The sequence below is a fragment of the Musca domestica genome, unplaced genomic scaffold (genome assembly GCF_030504385.1).
Source record: "Musca domestica strain aabys unplaced genomic scaffold, Musca_domestica.polishedcontigs.V.1.1 9, whole genome shotgun sequence".
Lineage (NCBI taxonomy): Eukaryota > Metazoa > Arthropoda > Insecta > Diptera > Muscidae > Musca > Musca domestica.
Window position 1 is genome coordinate 3,467,028 of NW_026712435.1, and position 20,299 is coordinate 3,487,326.

General features: G+C 35.3%; 1 protein-coding gene across 3 annotated transcripts in view; it reads right to left on the reverse strand.

Annotated features, from left to right (window-relative positions):
• Positions 1–20,299, reverse strand: part of LOC101889831 (disco-interacting protein 2) — a 436,327-nt gene that overhangs the window by 338,405 nt on the left and 77,623 nt on the right. For all 3 annotated transcript variants that reach the window (XM_059131489.1, XM_059131488.1, XM_059131490.1), the window contains exons 2-3: positions 12,057–12,131; positions 11,713–12,000 (exon numbers count right to left, since the gene is read on the reverse strand). In XM_059131489.1, coding sequence (XP_058987472.1) covers positions 11,713–12,000; positions 12,057–12,131 — 363 coding nt within the window. The remainder of the gene's footprint in view (positions 1–11,712; positions 12,001–12,056; positions 12,132–20,299) is intronic.

A 20,299-nucleotide genomic window follows, 5' to 3' on the forward strand; every position in this document is an offset into this window, starting at 1 on the left:
CTATTGTCGCTAAAAACTTCGCCTAAATTGGTTGAAAAACTCATAACGATAATATAGCGCAAACGATCAAAAATAATGTAAAAAATAACAAATACCAAGAAAATATAAAAATCAAATAAATAATGTTACATACAGTACATTAAACTACTCAACAAGCACCACTTACGACCGCATATTAATATTCAGCTGTGAAACAGGAACAGCAGCATCAACACCTCCAACAAGTGCATCATCAGCAGCTGAAATACCATCACCATTTAGTATGCTGACACACCGGGAAATATCAAATTCTTCCTCCCGTCCATCTGGGAGCAAAACCAGTGCCTTAGGGTTGTCCTCACTTTTTAACTTTAATCTTCGGATCTTGTTATTTCTCCATAATTTTCGACAAAGAAACATTAATTTAGATGCTGCACGGTTATGGTGATCATTCAAGTAAACTCTACTTCTTACATCTACCCCAGTAATATCACTAAGCAACAGGGAATTACAGCGCTTTTGGTAATTATCCATAAGTGTATCTCTCACAAGTACAGAATTGAACTTTACAAGCACAGATCTACCTTTCGAAGTGTAACAACAGTGGTTGACATCACAAGGTTGTACATCAACACCGCACAAGGTTGCTCTCTTAATTTTTTAATGCCACCAGGCAAGCCACTAATAATTATGTTGGATCGATTGAGACGCCTTGTAAGAACATCACTTTCAGCATCCGTTTCCTGCTTAAGTTGTTCCATACGCTTAACAGCATCTTGGCACCGTCGGACTGACTCCTCAACTTTATTGATTCTATCATCAACCTTCGACCGTATTGCTTTCACAACATCCTTAACCCTTTCAGTGTTTTTGTCAAATATATTTGACATTTAAAAGTACTCTCTTTCTTTGCCATTTTTTGTTTTTCTTACGAACCGTTATTTTTGATATTGTTTAATAACAGACACGTTCGCTGTTTAAAAATATTGCAGTTCTATTCTATTAGTTTCGTTTTCGAATTTCTGAGCACATTTTAGTAAATTAGTACGGAATTTCAGATTTTTATCTCGACAAAAATTTTCATTGACACTGAAAGGGTTAATTTTAAGCATAAAGCTTCGAACTCCTTCTGCATTGTTCCAATAACATTGGCACCTATTTCCATACTGCTAGCATTCTCCATACAATCAATAGCTGAAGTAGAGGTATTTGCCTTATTCTCAGAGCTCTTCTTAATACAGGTAGGACACTTGAACAAGAACATAAGTGACTTCCTATGTTTGTACAAAAAACTATGCTGCTCTCTTGACACATCGACACATGTTATGTGAAAAAACATTTCACAAATACCACAGCCGACACTGTTCTGGTTACCCTTAACAACAACTGCATAGATAGGGCATGTATACGTTCTTGTCTCGGCGGGCATCACCAAAGATACAGATACCACAACAGTTTACAACAACAAGCACAGTAAAGAGTTATTGTACAGAGGTCAATAAACACAGCAAACACAGGAGCAAAGCACATACAGCAATTCCACCAGATCACTTCTATTGTTTACAAACAAAAGCACACAAACACAGGAACCAAAAACGCCAACCAATTTGTAAGTCTCAGACAAGAACAGCCTTCGATGCAACAGCAATGCGCGGCAATTTTTTTATTTTTCTTCTTCTTCCTGCTCGCGTGTTTATCTTAACAGATAAGGGTCCAAAATAGACTACTCCAACAACGTCCGATGGCCAAGGCACAAGCTTTATTTTCAGCAACAAAACAAGACAAATAGGACTGCTTACATAAATTATTTATTTGATTTTATAATTTTCCAGGACCCAAAAAATTAATGACACATCGGTGTAGGGCTCTATAGATCGTTTTTTTTTTTTCAAATCGCTTTTGCAGGTCAAGATATCGATCATAACTCACGGATAAGGGAACAACCCGATTTCATATTTATATAACCATCGTATGATTTAAGCTATTATTTGGGTCTTGGTCACTTTTTTAATTTTTTGGCCCTTATTTGGCATCTTTTTTTCTAAGGGAGTAGAGAACCTCTTCGCATAAAATTTGAAATTTTTGGAGTAGGGCCCATTTGGTTAAAAAATTATATATATGCTACCTTGGGGTAGGGAACCATAATACAGATAATTTCCCCATAAGAATTTATTTAAGTAAAGTCCCCATTGGAGTATCCCCAAGTCCACTTTCACATCTAATGTGTGATCAGAAAAGAAAATTTTGCATTCTATTGAATTTGTAAATTGTGAGAACATGAACAAATTACAAATATAAGAAAGTAGCACGGGACCAAATATTTGTCGAATCGTCATTGAATTATACTATGATGAAAAATAAGGACTTTATGGGGTCTCCAACTTACAATTTAAATGGCAAATAAAATGAATTCCCATCTTACGGTATTGGAAGTAAAATAGCTATATTTTTGATTTAGCCTCTATTTGTCATATTGGATTATAAGGGGTAGAAGAAAGTTTTCAATGCAGGTCGATGTTTCGGAGTAGTGCCCATATAAAGGTAACTCCTGATTTTACCACATTTTAAAGGATTTGGCTAAAAATGTATATTTGGGGTGGAAATCTTACACAAAAATTTCAACATATCTACAAATTTTAGAATTATACTATTACATATAGTACCCCCTCAAGTCCACCTTTTGGCGGACAAACAGACCGACATGGTTAGGGGGACTTATGAGGACTCTAATACACAATCTGAGGTACTAATGGGTTTAAAAAAGTAATTAACTTTGTACAAAATACAGTAAATTCCAAATTACTGTTCATTTGACTGGAGAATTTTGCATCGATTTTTACCATACTAAAATTAATTTGATCTCTTACATGGGGATTAGATTTATGCATTTACTAGCTGGCCCAGACCGCGCTGCCTGTCTGTAGTTTTAGTCTTTAACGCATAGTTTTTAAAGCATAATAATTCACACATCTGACTGACATAAGTGGCACAATTTTTAGTATAAATGATGACTCGACTAAAGAGAAATAAATATGCAATTCAAAAATTTTAATATAGGTTCACGAACCGGGCGATTCATAGTGTTTCAAAAAACCTGATCCTATTTTCCAGCCAAAGGTTTTAATTTGAGAGTTGGAATCCCAAATAATATAGCACATTTATTAAGATTAAGTAAGATGGTTCTCTACTCCCAAAACATTGACATATTGAGGTGACCTAGAATGTGACCAAGACCCTGGAAATAGTTGAAATTAGCGGATGCCTTCATATAAGGGTTATACCAAAGCTTTGTCCTATACTAATAATTATTTAAAAGAATGTTTTGTTCTTTCTAAAATCTCAAATAACCAACATTTAAGGAATTAAAAAGGGGTATATCTCAATGCAGACCAACCTGAAACATATTTTGTATAAATGATTCTTTATGTAACCCATAGAACTGCATCAAATATAAAACTCTATCTTAAATTTTGCGTAGTATAGAGGAAAATATTTGAAGCCCTTTGTGTATGTTTAAGTTATATAAAATGGCCCGTAAAAAAGTTTGACCCGAAAACCCCCCCTTTTGGGATTTTTATCTACCAACCGAAAAATTGTCCAGCCTCATGATTGTCTAGGGCGCAGTGATGATAGCACATAGTCCCCGTTTGACGTTACCAATAAGTTAAGGTTACGGGTTCGTAAATAGAAATCCTGGAAATATGACTTTAATTTAACTATCATAAATAAGGTGCCATCGGTTTATAAACGTTAGGGACCCCATAAATTATATTAAAAAGTAGAAATCTTTGTCGATTAAATTATGACATGTTTTTGTTACAATTTCTACCGAATGAACTGTAATTTGACATTTAATGTTTTGAGTATTATGAAATCAATACCGGCAATAACTGTTTAAAAGCACGTTGAGCTTTTAAATGTTTTGATGCTTCGAGAAGTATTTTTTAATCAAAATTGAACATTTTATTACGGCAACCGTATAACGGAATTTACACAAAATATGCAAAATTTCTCGGGTTTCAATAAGAATTTTCAATTCCAAAAAGCATTCTGAAACAATTGTACACAAAATTCCATATCCAAATAGAACAGTTAATACACTTCTGCAATTTCTAGAGACTTTTCTCAAAATTTTCTTTCTTGAAAACGTTTTCAGTGTAATTACAAACAACCAAAAGAAAATATGAGTTAAATCGGGCCAGTTATCCTCAAATGAAGTGTTACTATGCTTTTTTAAAACACTTTTACATATAGATCTAAAAAAGTGAGTGTGGGCAGCTCCTCTGACCCACACAGATACCTAGGCTTGGAGTGAGAGTCAAGATTACGTTGTATACTAACTGGGGAGCAGATATCTTCATTTTTTTTGACAAATAGGATTTTAGGTAAATCGAAAAATAGACGTAAATTGGGCGGGGTCACTTTTTCTTTGCATAGAAACCTAACTCGTGGTAGAACAAACATTAAAAAAATATACCAATCGTTCTAGCCGTTCTCCACTGATTAAATTACCAACGAAAAACAATTGGTTATTATATATATATAGATTAGAAGTATGCGTGGTCAGTTCCTCAGCCCCCAAATAAATCCCTAGGGTTGGAGGGAACGTCAACAGTATATCGTGTAATAATTTTCAAATCGATATCTTCATTACCTGGCTAATACACGAATATGAGAACGGTTCGGAAACTTCTTAGCCTATCAATGAAAGAGAATAGTAAAGTTTTCAAAAATAATTTATTTTTCAATATAATCTCCTGAAACTTCAAAACACTTAATCCAACGCTTTTCTAGCAATTTTATCCCTTGATTAAACAGTTTTCTTCAAGGTCTTCAAAATAGTGGTTTACAACTGTAAGTGGATTTTTTTTAGATTTGGGAACAAGTATATGTCACTGGGAGCTAAATCAGGAGATGGGTGGTCAAGCAACTCGTACTTTAATTCGTACTTTAATTCGTACAATCGACCATTGTTAAAACAATCTTGTGCGCTGGTGCGTTGTCTTGATGAAAAATTATTTTCTTGTTTTTCTCGAATTTGTACATTTGATTGATTCAAATGGTTGCAATAGTACCCTGAATTTATTTTTTTTTACCCTTTTGCATATAGTCAATCAATAAAATACCTTTAAAGTCGCAAAAAACCCGATGCCATAACACGCATTTCTAATTTTTCCTTTGGAAAAAAATTCTCCTCTACAGCCGTAACATGCACTCCGTAACAACAATATTCGAAGTAGTATATTAAATACACCTCAGAAATATTTTTGCAAAATTTTATTGAGATCGGACCAGATTTAGATATAGCTCCCATGTGGTTGTTGTTGTAGCAGCTCATACTGCTGTGTTCGATCTGACCCTTCTCAATCGGGTTCTGCCTCTAAGCCCAATCTCAAAAAGGATACAACCTGTACAGGTTGGGTCAATAACTAGACTGGAGTTAGGTGAGCAGGTTTGGCTGGACAGCGAAAAGGTGCAGCGTGGGCATAAGGTCTGCAAGCTGGGCATATGTTCTGCACATTGCTGTCGATTCGAGCCCAATAGGAATTGAGGCGGCTACACCATCCGGATCTTAGCTGAGCCAAAACTACTCCGTCGGGACAGCTCTCGCTCTTCAGCTGCGATGGGATCTCTTAATACAGTATTCACTCTATATCCTTCCATATGTTCTGAGACCGCATTAGAGTGAATACTATTCAGTCCCGCTTTATAGGTTTGTTGATCAAGAGGCTCTCTCTTATCCCTTTGAAGGTGTTTCCTTACGTGCCTGGACGGAGGTTGCCTATCCACCAGATGGTGATTCGGATGGCTCTGTCGGTAACACCCAAACAGGTATTGCATTGACAGAATTTTATTATGCTGTCGCATAGATAAGATCTTTGCCATTTTTTTTTCAATTTGCATTGTTATTATGAATTCAGTGGATTTTTTGTGAACAAAATAAATGCGATGTTAACTGACATCTACCTTTCAACTCCAGGGCCGACATCGTGGTTCAGCTGGAAGATGCGAACACATTTGAACAAACAAAAACTAACGAAAAAGCCTAATGGGGCTCATTTAAAAGCGTGGACCTACTTCTTTCATGTGACAATGATCTGTCCAATTAGAGCTCAAAATGCAAAATTCTTTGGGAGTACAATCAGTAAAATACCAAGTATAAAGGGAGGAAAATAGTAGAGCGAGTAGAGCTTAGTAAGAAAAGGAATTATCCTTCCAGAAATTCTTCCCAAACATTCAAGATACCTTAAATCGCTTTTGCAGGTCAAGATATCGATCATAACTCACGGATAAGGGTACAACCCGATTTCATATTTATACAACCATTGTATGATTTAAGCTATTATTGGGGTCTTGGCCACTTTTTTTCATTTTTTGGCCCTTATTTGGCATCTTTTTTTCTAAGGGGGTAGAGAACCTCTTTGAATAAAATTTGAAATTTTTGAAGTAGGGCCCATATTGGCCTTGACCACATTCATCAATTGATTTGGCTAAAAAATTGTATATATGCTACCTTGGGGTAGGGAACCATCATATAGATAATTGCCCCATAAGAATTTATTTAAGTAAAGTCTCCATTGGAGTATCTCCAAGTCCACTTTCACATCTAATGTGTGATAAGAAAAGAAAATTTTGTATTCTATTGAATTTGTAACCCCCAAGAGAATATTGGTTGGGAACGTAGATTTGGGATGTACATCTATATGAAATAAATTGTGAAAACATGAACAAATTACAAATATAAGTAGCACGGGACCGAATATTTGTTGAATCGTCATTGAATTATACTATGAAGAAAAATATGGACTTTATGGGGTCTCCAACTTACAATTTAAGTGGCAAATAAAATTAATTCCCATCTTACGGTAATGGATGTAAAATAGCTATATTTTTGATTTGGCCTCTATTTGTCATATTGGATTATAAGGGGCAGAAGATAGTTTTCAATGTAGGTCGATGTTTCGGAGCAGTGCCCATATAAAGGTACCTCCTGATTTTACCATATTTCAAAGGATTTGGCTAAAAATGTATATTTGGGGCGGAAATCTTACACAAAAAGTTCAACATATCTACAAATTTTAGAATTTTCTAAAAAGACCGACATGGTTATGGGGACTTATGAGGACTCTAATGCACAATCTGAGGTGCTAATGGGTTTAAAAAAGTACTTAACTTTGGCTATTCTTAAATCATTCAGCCCTCAATTATGAGGTGTACAAAATAAAGTAAATTCCAAATTACTACTCATTTGACTGGAAAATTTTGCTACGATTTTTACCATACTAAAAATTAATTTGATCCATTACATGGGAATAAGATTGATATATACTTTTGTATAGCACATTCACACATTTGAAGTCCACGGTTTAAATATAGAAGCCCACGGCTTAAATATGGGTACAAGTATTTTAAAACACGTTTAATCGACCAGTACGTGAACACTTATATCAGTCATATCTGTGAATAATTATGCTTTGACAAATATGCATAGTAGACAAAAACTACGGGCCGGCCTATATATATATCTATATATAAAAGAAAGCTGTGTTAGTTACTGCGCTTATAAAGCAGGAGCCGTTGGTCTGATTTTAACCATTCAGACAACTTCAGAGATGTTGGTAGAGGGGGATAAAATCCAAAAAAAAACGCGTTATTCATACAATTTCGGAATGGTATATTGGCAAAAAAAATATCGCGTGGAAATACAGATATGTGAATAAAAAAAATATTTTTGTATATTTATAGATTTTATGTATTTATTGGGTAAGTGGAACTACACGAATATGAGAGCGGTTCGGAAACTTCTTAGCCTATCATTGAAAGAGAATGGTAAGTTTTTCAAAAATATTTCTTTTTCAATATAATCTCCTGAAACTTCAATACACTTGGTCCAACGCTTTTCTAGCAATTTTATCCCTTGATGAAAACAGTTTTCCTCAAGGTCTTCAAAATAGTGGTTTACAACTGTAATTGGATCTTCATTTGAGGTAAAACGCTTGCCAGCAAGGGATTTTTTTTGGTTTTGGGAACAAGTATATGTCGCTGGGAGCTAAATCAGGAGATGGGTGGTCAAGCAACTCGTACTTTAATTCGTCGATTTTTGTCATTGTTAAAACACTCTTGTGCGCTGGTGCGTTGTCTTAATGAAAAATTATTTTTTTGTTTTTCTCGAATTTGTACATTTAATTGATTCAAAGGGTTGCAATAGTACCCTGAATTTATTTTTTGCCCTTTTGCATATAGTCAATCAATAAAATAACTTTAAAGTCCCAAAAAAAATTGCAGGTGCGGCTTTTTTAAACGCCTGTTTCTATATGAAGGAGTTGCCAGATCGAAACAAAATTCAACATGTGTTCATAACAGAGATGGAAGTTTCCGAAACACTTAACTTTTTTATACCGCTCTTTTTGTGCTGGGATAAAAAGTATCCGAACTGACCTCGTAATATCATTTCAGAAGAGGATAATATATGAATAAAAAAAATCATAGATGATACTTTGCTCAAATCATGTGTTTGGCCCAAGGACGAACGCTATTGAAATTGGAGATAATCGATCAAAATTTATATATATATATATATATATATATATATATATATATATATATATAACCAAATTGAGTCGAGAAACAAGTGTGGCAAATTTGGTGGAAATCGGTTCAGATATAGCTATAGCTTTCATATATATTCTTCATCGGATTTGTTACATTTCTCCTCTACAGGCGTAACATGTACTCCGTAACAACGATATTCGGAGAAGTATATTAAATACACCTCAGAAATATTTTTGCAAAATTTTATTGAGATCGGACCAGATTTGGATATAGCTCCCATGTTGTTGTTGTTGTTGTTGTTGTAGCAGCTCATACTGCTGTGTTCGATCTGACCCTTCTCAATCGGGTTCTGCCTCTAAGTCCAGTCTCAAAAAGGATGCAACATGTACAGGTTGGGTCAACAACGAGGCTGCAGTTACTGGTGATAAATGTGATATCGGCCTGAATGAATCACTGTGACGGTTGTGCAAAATATTTTGTTCTTCATTGTATATTTAGTTGCTATGCAGTAAAATGCATTGTTTCTGACCTTCAATACACTTGTCGCATATTATGATTTTTGCCATAATCTCATTGATGAATAAAGATTATGAATGAATGTTGTTCCTACAAATTACATTTACTACGCATGCTCTCTCTCTCTCTCTCTCTCTCTCTCTGGGACATGCATATTTATCTTGTATGGCTATTGTTGTTTCGAAATAGATAATAGATAGAGAATAAGTGCAAAATTTTGGCTTCCTATCTTAATTCGTTTAGACTGTAGCGTGATTACAACAGACGGACAGTGCTACATCGTCTTAGAATTTTACGCTGATCAAGAATATATATACTTTGTTGGGTCTAAAATGATTATTTCGATAAGTTACAAACGGAATGACGAACTTAATATACCGTCCATACTATGTATGGTGGAGGGTATAAAAAGTAAGAAAGATGATGTTTGTCACCACTGATATAAAAGGGAACATTGGCATTATTGACTCCAGAAAACCAAATAAATCAAAAATGTTGCTTTCAATCGGTGTCAAATGAACTTAATTTGAGTATATCTATGAGTGATTAGTGGGCTGATAATGACACAACACGTTTTTCTTCCCGTGACCGCAAATCAGTGAGTCTCGCATAACGTGAAAGTTTTGAGCTTTAGTTATATTAGAAAGGTTGGGGCAGCAAGATAAACGGCATGTAAAGAAAAAAATAGAAAAGATGGGAAGATTACAATTTGGAAGTCGTGAGACGGCAAGAGCCCCAGTAGAGTTAATATCGACAAATGTTTGTGACCCATTCACCTCTTTATTTCGAGAACATAAATATCTTGTCGTTTATATGATTACACAACATTTCGTTTGGAATATAATGTGAAGGATACATTAGTAGAAATGCTTGTACAAGCCAAATCCCAAGGACACATATTTAAAACATTCATAAGTGATAATGGCGTTGAGTTCAACAATTCAGAAGTGAAGCCCATATACTCTTCAACATACCGGTATTTCTGGGAAAAAGCAGAACTGTTGTGTAGATGGTAAGAAAATTTATGGAGTCTGATAAAAATGATAAATTTCGATACAAATGTAAAACATTTAAGAAATTGAACGATAATTATGTAACAGTGTGTCAGCCATGAGAGTTTAATGATGGCACATGAAGCTGCTTGTCAAAACGAACATCCATCAAGTTGTTGATCTGTAACGCCCAAGCAGGTATTGCATTGACAGCATTTTATTATGCCCTCGCACCGATAAGACCTTCGACTCTTCATGTAGATGAGGAGGCACTCTGCTACGGTTCTAAGGACGGCATTCTGCAGGACTAAACATTTTTCCACTGCGTAGCACTAACGTTGGCGGACCACAACGGAGCCGCATAGTTTACCACAGACCGGCTTATTGCTAGGTAAGAGATCAACAAGGTTACCTTATCAGCTACACAAGTGCTGTCGCCCAGAGACTTAAGAACCGTGTTCCCACTTCTAATTATATCGCAGATAGCTGTGGCATGTGCGGACAACTTGAAGAGGCTATCGAAAGTGACCCCTAAAACCTTGGAGTAGTTGGTGGTCGGACTAACCTGTTTATCTCCAGAGTAAGTGCCTGACTTTGGGGTTTTTAGTGTTAGTACGCTCATCTTGCTCACCTGCTAATCCCGCTGCCTATGCTAAGAAATTTGGTCTCAGGCCGGAATGCCATAGTTCATGATGGGCATTGAAATCCCCCAGCACCAGACGGTTATTGCCTACCAGAAGCGAACTGATATTGAGCATATAACGTGGGGCACAGCTATTTAACGGCTGAATGTGTACACGTTAATCACCTCTACCTCGGTGGTTCCACACTTAACCGCTACCCCCATACAATCCATGTACGGGTTACTAGAGTCAAGCTCAGGCGAGATAGGTCTGTACTGGATAGAGTGGTGCAATAGGAACGCTAATCATCCACCTCTGGTGCCATCCTAACTCAATACGTTGTATCCATCACAACTTTGAAGCCTGCATGTGGTACTCAGCTTTGTTTCCTGGATCGCTGCGACTTTGATGTTCTTCCGACTTACGATTTCGTTGATCTTAACTCGGAGACCATCACAGTTGAATTGGAAAAACGATGCATTGTCCGGAACTTGAACAGCAATGTGTAGCATCAACTGCTGTACGACTTGCTATTGTGGAGATTGCGGGGGAGTCTCATACTCAGACGACGTTGTGGACGACGAAGATGAGCACCCAATGGAGGTCTACATCGGTGCAGCAGGAAGCAATGTGGTCCCGCTATACTCCGGTATCTGGCTTAAGCCGGAGCAATTTTTGAGTTAACCAAAATCGGCTAAACTAAAACGATTTTAATTTCGCTTATTTTCGACAAGTTCATGACCAAAATAAAGTAGTCGCTAAGTCCTAACAATAGCAATGCTGGTGTCAACTTAATTAAACATTTCTCATTCACAATTTTTCGTTTACGAATATTTATCTTGCTCTTTATATCTATGACCTGTTATTAGGAGCATTAGGTAAAGATGATGATCGTTTCTAATTAGCACGAGCATTTCTCAAACCAAAGTTGATTTGACAAATGGTATGGAAGTCTTTCAAAAGTCGGCATTTGTACTTTCTTAGCATGGAAGTTTCTTAAAATTGGCAATTTCAAAAGAAAAATATAAGAAAAATGTGAGCGTACTTACCTGAGTGATACCTTTTTTCATTGTGCGTTATTTTCCTGTGTGTCCTGCGCACACGACTGTTTTCATAGCCTGGTTCTGCTTGACTATCAGCAGGTTGATAATAATCATCTCTTTTTGTTGAATTGGAATGCCTTTGATTAGACGATGAAAGAGACGGTACTTCGGATACATAACTATACCCTTCGCTAGATACTAATGCGCCATCACGAACAGTCTTATTATTTTCCAAACTAGTTTCCCTAATATTGTAATACGGTGGCATTGCATTGTTCAAAGTTTCTTCAGGAGCTGAAAAAAATCGTTCATAAATCCGATATACCGCACTAGAGAGGAGAATGAAATACCTTCGATTGCTTTCGTTAGAAATGGCTGTAAAAGCTTAGCTCGTTTTTTTTCATACCCCTTCTGTGTAATATCACCTAAAAGTAGTGAAAAAAAATTCATTATTTTATTAAGTATTACCTTTTATTACAAAGAGGTTAGCATTTTGTTGTCAAATTATTTTTAGTTACATTGGTTTACAAATTTGGCCAGGTTAAAAATAGTACTAGATTGCCAGCTAGGTCTGCAAACCACTTGCTGATTTGGGTTAGTTCAGATCAGAGGTTCAAACTACCTTTGAATCATGGTTCGATTTTTAAAATAGTTTTTCAGGCGGCTTGAGCCGCGGTTTTGGTTTGTTTTGCTTCAGTGCTATTTGTAAATATATACATATCCCATGTCAACAAATTAGCGGCTGTGGCGTCGCAATTTCAACATAATTGTAATAAATATAAAGGGTGTTCCAACTGGAAAACAATTTTTAATTTGGCGAACTGTCATTGTTTGACATTTGAAAAATTGTTATTATTTGCCAGTAGGAGGTATGCGCTTATTAAAAACGGAGCGCCATGCGAATGAACAACGCATTCTAATTGGTTTACCAAAATGGTTTTGCGCCTACAGTTCGAAACTTGCGATCAAAACTCCATCACCTCTAAATCCACTATGGTAACGAATTTTGACGAAAGATTTGCATCTTCATGTACCTTGATGGCTTCATCAATAGGCCGAATTGTCGCCTTTGGGGTGAGGAAAATCCTCGATTGTTTCACGAAAGCAACTGCATTTTCAAGTTATAACTATGTGAATTTGGTCTACCAACATGTGAACATGCCAAGTACAGCTGACCATAGCCTGTTTTATGCATCAAATACACGAAACACGAAATACGGCCAAAATTATATAGAGGTTATATCCAAACATAAACCTATTTCAATATAATTTTAAAATTTTATTTTCAGACCAAATTCCGCCCCACATTCCTGGTTCCATAGAAATTTGGGATACAAAGCGTGTTTGGTGCATATAATACACGAATTTGGTCGAAAATATTTATGGAAGCCTTATCCAAATCTGTACAGATTTTAATATAATTTGGCAAATTTATTTTTAGACAAAATCCGTTACCCATTCACAAATTTGAAGACAGTATGTATGCATATAAATTACAACTTTTTTGGAGATGCTATATCTCCAGTTCCAAGTGGAACTACAAAAAATTATATAGTATTGTACTGTATTATATTTGATATTTGCGGGAATATCTGTTTAGCGGTTTTTAGTTACAAAACAAAGAAATAATCAAACGTACAACATTTTCCTCTTTTATAGATGTAGGAATTAAGAGACTATATGATTTTAATTGTATATTATAAGCAACTAATAAAAAACAATAATTCGTTGTTTACATTACGACACTGTAGTGTATGTATTATAGATAAAAAACATTGTATAACAGTTATAATTCTCATTATTGATAATTAATACATACAATAAAAATCTCTGTAAAATTAATGTGCTCGAAGAGACAGTACTGTCCACTCCATGGAACCCATATAACTATTTTTAAATAGATTTAAATATAAATTTTATGAGTTAGCTGAAATTCCACTGTGCAAAATCTAGGAGAGATAGCTACATATGGAAGCTACCATTGGAAATCTAGCGGGGAGTGCTTTCAGAAACATCGAAAGTTGGAACATCTCATTACGGAAATTTTAAAAAAAAATCGAATTTAATTTTTTATGAAAGTTATTAGCACATCCCACAAAATCTAGGAGGGATAGGTCCATATGGAAGGTATCATTAGGAAGCTGATACTTAGTAAATTTGTATAGGAAAGGATTGAAATTGTAATTAAAAAATATTCCTATGCTCTCTAGTACAAAAGAAAAATATGTTAAAATTAGCAATTAGTTTGTTTAAAAAAAATGTCATAGTGCAGGAATCGAACCTAGGTCGTTTAAATCGAACAAAGCGGAGGCACGCACACTTTCCACTAGCCTACAGCCGCATGTGGACAGGCAGTAGCTTATATGATATTAATACAGTTATATTTGCTTCGCTCATATTGCAGTGTGCAAAAAATCTGTTTAAGAGAAGAGCAACAGCTTTTGTTAACTTGTAAAAGCTTTGATGGCTTATAGGTACATACCGTCACTTTTATACGAAGATTCGTAGATTTTGAGTTCCCACATAATGGCTTCGTAATGTCTTATTTTATTTTTTGAAATGAAACGAGAATATATTCAAAAATTGTCGTTATAAAATTGGGTTTTAATATTCTCAAAGGGGATTAACACTTCAATCCCTTACAGAAATTCATGGGACATACATATGCATATTTTAACAACATTTTTTCTTTAATGCTTTTTCACTTATTTTTTCACTATCACTATAATTTTTTCTAAAATAAAAAAAAAACTAATCTAATTACATTTTTATAACTTTCTGGTTTAATATTGTTAATACTGCTGAACGTAGGAAAATAAATAGGATACCTCTTTTTGTTGTTGTCAACTTGAAAAATCAACACAAAATCGGTAACGTACATTTATGTGTTTATCCATGTTTAAGAAACTACAGAATCGCATTAAAAGTAGGTTAAGTTATTCACTTTTGTCAACTATTTTGGTATTCATACTAATTGTTCACGGATAAGTGAACATGTTTTTATAATAAAAGAGAATAGCGGGACTACCTAGTGTAGATGAGAGGGATTTGTTAAACTGGGATCTTCTTAATACAGTCCACATGAAATAAGATAAGAAAATGTGGTGAGCAGACCTTCGAGTTAGAAATAAATAATACAGAATTTTCAATTGCTGCATGTGTTATGGTGGAGTTAGATTATGGGACTGATAAGCAAGTGCAGCATGTTTGCTTGCCACATGTGAGATAGCTATGCTTGTGCATGACCTCCTCCTAAGGTTTATGGTGGCATGTTGCATATGCATGTGTACGGTTGGTATCTATCTCTCTCTCTCTCTCATGTACACTTAATTATAATTTAGGTTAAGTCATATTATCACAACTAGCTCTTAAGAAATGTTTTTAATAAATAAATTCAGTGTCTTACAAACGCTCAAACGGAAAAGACGTTGGGTCTTTTAATTAATTGATCCCGGTTTAAATTGGTCCTTCGAGCCGGATCGGTAGAGGATAAATGTTGAAGAATTTGCCTTAATATCGAGAAAATTCTGTAAGGCTAAAATTGGTCTTCAAGAGTGGAAAATTACCGAGCTAAAACTACAGCTGGAATTGTTCCCATACAGAAGAAATTTATAAGCCAAATAAAAGGATGCTGAGTCAAAAAGAGACTTCAGCACAAAAGACTGCGGTGGCGGTACACACCGAGGGGGCTTTATATTTGAAGTCATCAGACAGAAGGGGTGAGGCATATCTCCAGGAGGACGAATCGGTGAAATGGCCGCCAATGATGAAAATAAAGGAAGAGGCTGCCACTCTTCTCGAAATGATGGGTACAATTATGGAAATAATGAGTACATTAAAGGCGGAAGAGGCTATAGAAGGCGTATTTGACTTCGCCAAAGAAAAACTTATGGACGCGGCAAGAGACGTAATATTGTATCCAGGCGTTCATAGACGGTTTTTTGAGATGCTTTTAAAGAAGTCCAAACTAGCCGCTGCTATCAGAGGAAGTCAGCCGAATGCGACAGCGAGGCTGTATTCGGAAGATATTAAGGTCGTCCTTAAGGTCACGCAGGCTCTCAATGTGGAGACCAAAGAGAAAGTCCTTGGCTTGAAGAAACAAGTGGCCTACATAACATCCGAATTGGACAACGAGCGAGAGGGGCGAGAAGCAGCGGTAGCCATAATAAAAAAAATGGAAGGTGATACTAAGGAAATGGAGGTTGCCTTGATTTCACAGAGAAATGAAAAGGAAGATGCCCTCAAACTTGTCTCGAATTTGAAGGAGGAAGTCGAAAATGCTGTGTGTGTTACCGAGAATACCAAGGACAAATTACGAGCGGCTAAACAGGAGGCACAACGCGAGAGCAAGGCATTGAAGGCGGTAATAAGAATACTTAGTGATGAGTTGTCTTGTGCAAAAAGAGGACGACTTGCAGCTGCAAACGAACGTGACGGGTTGGCTGCAAATCTAGAAGCTGGTGAAGAAAAAGAAAGAAGGATATTTCTGCTGGAGGCTGAAATATTGCAACTTAAGGAAGAGTTACTCATATCGCAGAAAACATCCAAAATCGAGGCTGATGAATTGGCTGCAAAATTAGTGGTCAATATCAACGAAGAAATGATGGTTGAAGAAGTTTATATGGAAGACCCAATTGCCAAAAAGGAATCAACTTTGGAAAAGATAGATGAACAGCTCTCTGGAAAACTGGACACAGGGAGATTGGAAGAAGTCGAAGATAAACTGTTTGCCAGCGAAATGAAAACTAAGAAGAAAAGCAATATGCGTCGCTGGAATAATAAAATGCTGGAAGACAGCGAATAAAATACAAGCCGAGGTGACAGAAAATTATGAACGCTGGAACGATAAACTGTCCAAGGTCGGTGAGACGGCGCTTCCAGAGAAGGATGGAAACTTTGGCTACAGAAAGAAGACGACAGATAAAAAGGATTCGGCTTGGAAATTGAAGCCGGCAGATAAAGGAGGAGGGATGTTCAAGAGAGCCAGGCTGGAAAGATGGAGGAGTTTCTTGGGTGCTATAACTTAACTTCTTTTCTCTTAAAATGTCACTTCTATTAGATCTATTTTATTGTTCATATTTGTAATTTTTATATTTTATATGTATTTTTTGTGTATGACCTCCCCCTAAGGTTTATGGTGGCATGTTGCATATGCATGTGTACGGTTGGTATCTATCTCTCTCTCTCTCTCTCATGTACACTTAATTATAATTTAGGTTAAGTCATATTATCACAACTAGCTCTTAAGAAATGTTTTTAATAAATAAATTCAGTGTCTTACAAACGCTCAAACGGAAAAGACGTTGGGTCTTTTAATTAATTGATCCCGGTTTACACTAATAATTGTACTTTTATTTTTTATTTGTATATATTTAAAATTCTATAAATGTATATGTATTTATTCCTTGTTGATTTATGTTGATATTTTCATAACTCAAAATCAAAATCGCTAGCAAAAAAGAGGCTACCTCTTTGCAAAAAAATAAAATCGGGGAAAATCGAGAAAAAATTTTCAATGGAATCGAATTTCAAAATTATAGTACATTCCACTGACAAACTACGTAAGGACCTTTGAACAATTGCTATAAAAAACAGCGAACAAGTTGGAGATTTTTTTTTCAATTTGAATTTTTGTTTTAAATGAGCTCGCAATTCGATGTTACATGGCAATCTTTCCTACATCGTGCTTCAGTTGGAAGATGCAAACAAATCTAAACAAACAAAATTGACCGACAATGCGTTATGGGTTCATTTCAAAACGTGGACCTACTTCTTTCATGTGACAATAATCCGTCCAATGAGAACTCAAAATGCAAAACTCATTGGGCAAAATAGTAGAGTGAAAATCTTGCATTTAGTAAGAAAGGGATTTCTATCCTTTCTATTTAGAAATCACTATGGAGTCAGTGATTTATTGTGCTTTAAAAAATATACGTTAAAGACTAAAAGTACGGGCCGGCAACGCGGACCGGGCCAGCTAGTAAATATATATGATATAATTGCAACAATTATTTTTTTCATATTTATATTAACCTTTATATTTTTAAATTTATATTTATAGTTATGTTTTTATTTATAATAAAATAAAAAATAAATGCAAAAAATCCTATTAAAAAAGACACGCTTTGGGCGCGGCGCTAACCCGCGACAGAGGACACGAAAACACAACCGCTCTACCACTTGAGCTACCACATGCCTTCAGCGCTTGTGAAATAGAATTCTAAAACTAACGTAAACCTTTTTTTCGTGGAAACATAAACAAGAGTTATTTTTCAAAAGATAAAAAGTAGTGAAGTATGTTGACGTACATATTAGCCGAACATGAGTAATTGCCAATATTTAAAATCTTTTTTAAATATTTAGCTATTTGATTGTTTAACAATATTGGTGTTTAAAAAATCTAAGCAAAAATCGAAATTATGAAACATCCAGAACAATGGCAATTTTATTCTCTATATTAGTTTGATCTACTGGGCATACAACTTATAAAGGTGCAGAAATACAGCATACAGGAAAATTTTATCAAAGGGACGCAATAATATTCTAAACGCAAACGTGTTTCTTTGCACATTGTTCAAAAAACATTGTTTTTGTGTCAAAATGAATATCGATTGTTTTGTTGCCAAACGCAGATGTAAGCAGCTGCCCTTTATGTATGCTACGATACTAATTAATATAATTAGTATAATTATACCCTACAACACTATGTGTTGGGGGTATTATAAGTTTGATTGGGCCAGAATTTATGTAACACCTCGAAATATTGGTTTCCCATATAGGAAAGTATATATGGATCTTCCTAGCTCGCCGAGCTGAGTCGATCTAGCTATGTAAGATAAACTGTTTGCCAGCGAAATGAAAACTAAGAAGAAAAGCAATATGCGTCGCTGGAATAATAAAATGCTGGAAGACAGCGAATAAAATACAAGCCGAGGTGACAGAAAATTATGAACGCTGGAACGATAAACTGTCCAAGGTCGGTGAGACGGCGCTTCCAGAGAAGGATGGAAACTTTGGCTACAGAAAGAAGACGACAGATAAAAAGGATTCGGCTTGGAAATTGAAGCCGGCAGATAAAGGAGGAGGGATGTTCAAGAGAGCCAGGCTGGAAAGATGGAGGAGTTTCTTGGGTGCTATAACTTAACTTCTTTTCTCTTAAAATGTCACTTCTATTAGATCTATTTTATTGTTCATATTTGTAATTTTTATATTTTATATGTATTTTTTGTGTATGACCTCCCCCTAAGGTTTATGGTGGCATGTTGCATATGCATGTGTACGGTTGGTATCTATCTCTCTCTCTCTCTCATGTACACTTAATTATAATTTAGGTTAAGTCATATTATCACAACTAGCTCTTAAGAAATGTTTTTAATAAATAAATTCAGTGTCTTACAAACGCTCAAACGGAAAAGACGTTGGGTCTTTTAATTAATTGATCCCGGTTTACACTAATAATTGTACTTTTATTTTTTATTTGTATATATTTAAAATTCTATAAATGTATATGTATTTATTCCTTGTTGATTTATGTTGATATTTTCATAACTCAAAATCAAAATCGCTAGCAAAAAAGAGGCTACCTCTTTGCAAAAAAATAAAATCGGGGAAAATCGAGAAAAAATTTTCAATGGAATCGAATTTCAAAATTATAGTACATTCCACTGACAAACTACGTAAGGACCTTTGAACAATTGCTATAAAAAACAGCGAACAAGTTGGAGATTTTTTTTTCAATTTGAATTTTTGTTTTAAATGAGCTCGCAATTCGATGTTACATGGCAATCTTTCCTACATCGTGCTTCAGTTGGAAGATGCAAACAAATCTAAACAAACAAAATTGACCGACAATGCGTTATGGGTTCATTTCAAAACGTGGACCTACTTCTTTCATGTGACAATAATCCGTCCAATGAGAACTCAAAATGCAAAACTCATTGGGCAAAATAGTAGAGTGAAAATCTTGCATTTAGTAAGAAAGGGATTTCTATCCTTTCTATTTAGAAATCACTATGGAGTCAGTGATTTATTGTGCTTTAAAAAATATACGTTAAAGACTAAAAGTACGGGCCGGCAACGCGGACCGGGCCAGCTAGTAAATATATATGATATAATTGCAACAATTATTTTTTTCATATTTATATTAACCTTTATATTTTTAAATTTATATTTATAGTTATGTTTTTATTTATAATAAAATAAAAAATAAATGCAAAAAATCCTATTAAAAAAGACACGCTTTGGGCGCGGCGCTAACCCGCGACAGAGGACACGAAAACACAACCGCTCTACCACTTGAGCTACCACATGCCTTCAGCGCTTGTGAAATAGAATTCTAAAACTAACGTAAACCTTTTTTTCGTGGAAACATAAACAAGAGTTATTTTTCAAAAGATAAAAAGTAGTGAAGTATGTTGACGTACATATTAGCCGAACATGAGTAATTGCCAATATTTAAAATCTTTTTTAAATATTTAGCTATTTGATTGTTTAACAATATTGGTGTTTAAAAAATCTAAGCAAAAATCGAAATTATGAAACATCCAGAACAATGGCAATTTTATTCTCTATATTAGTTTGATCTACTGGGCAT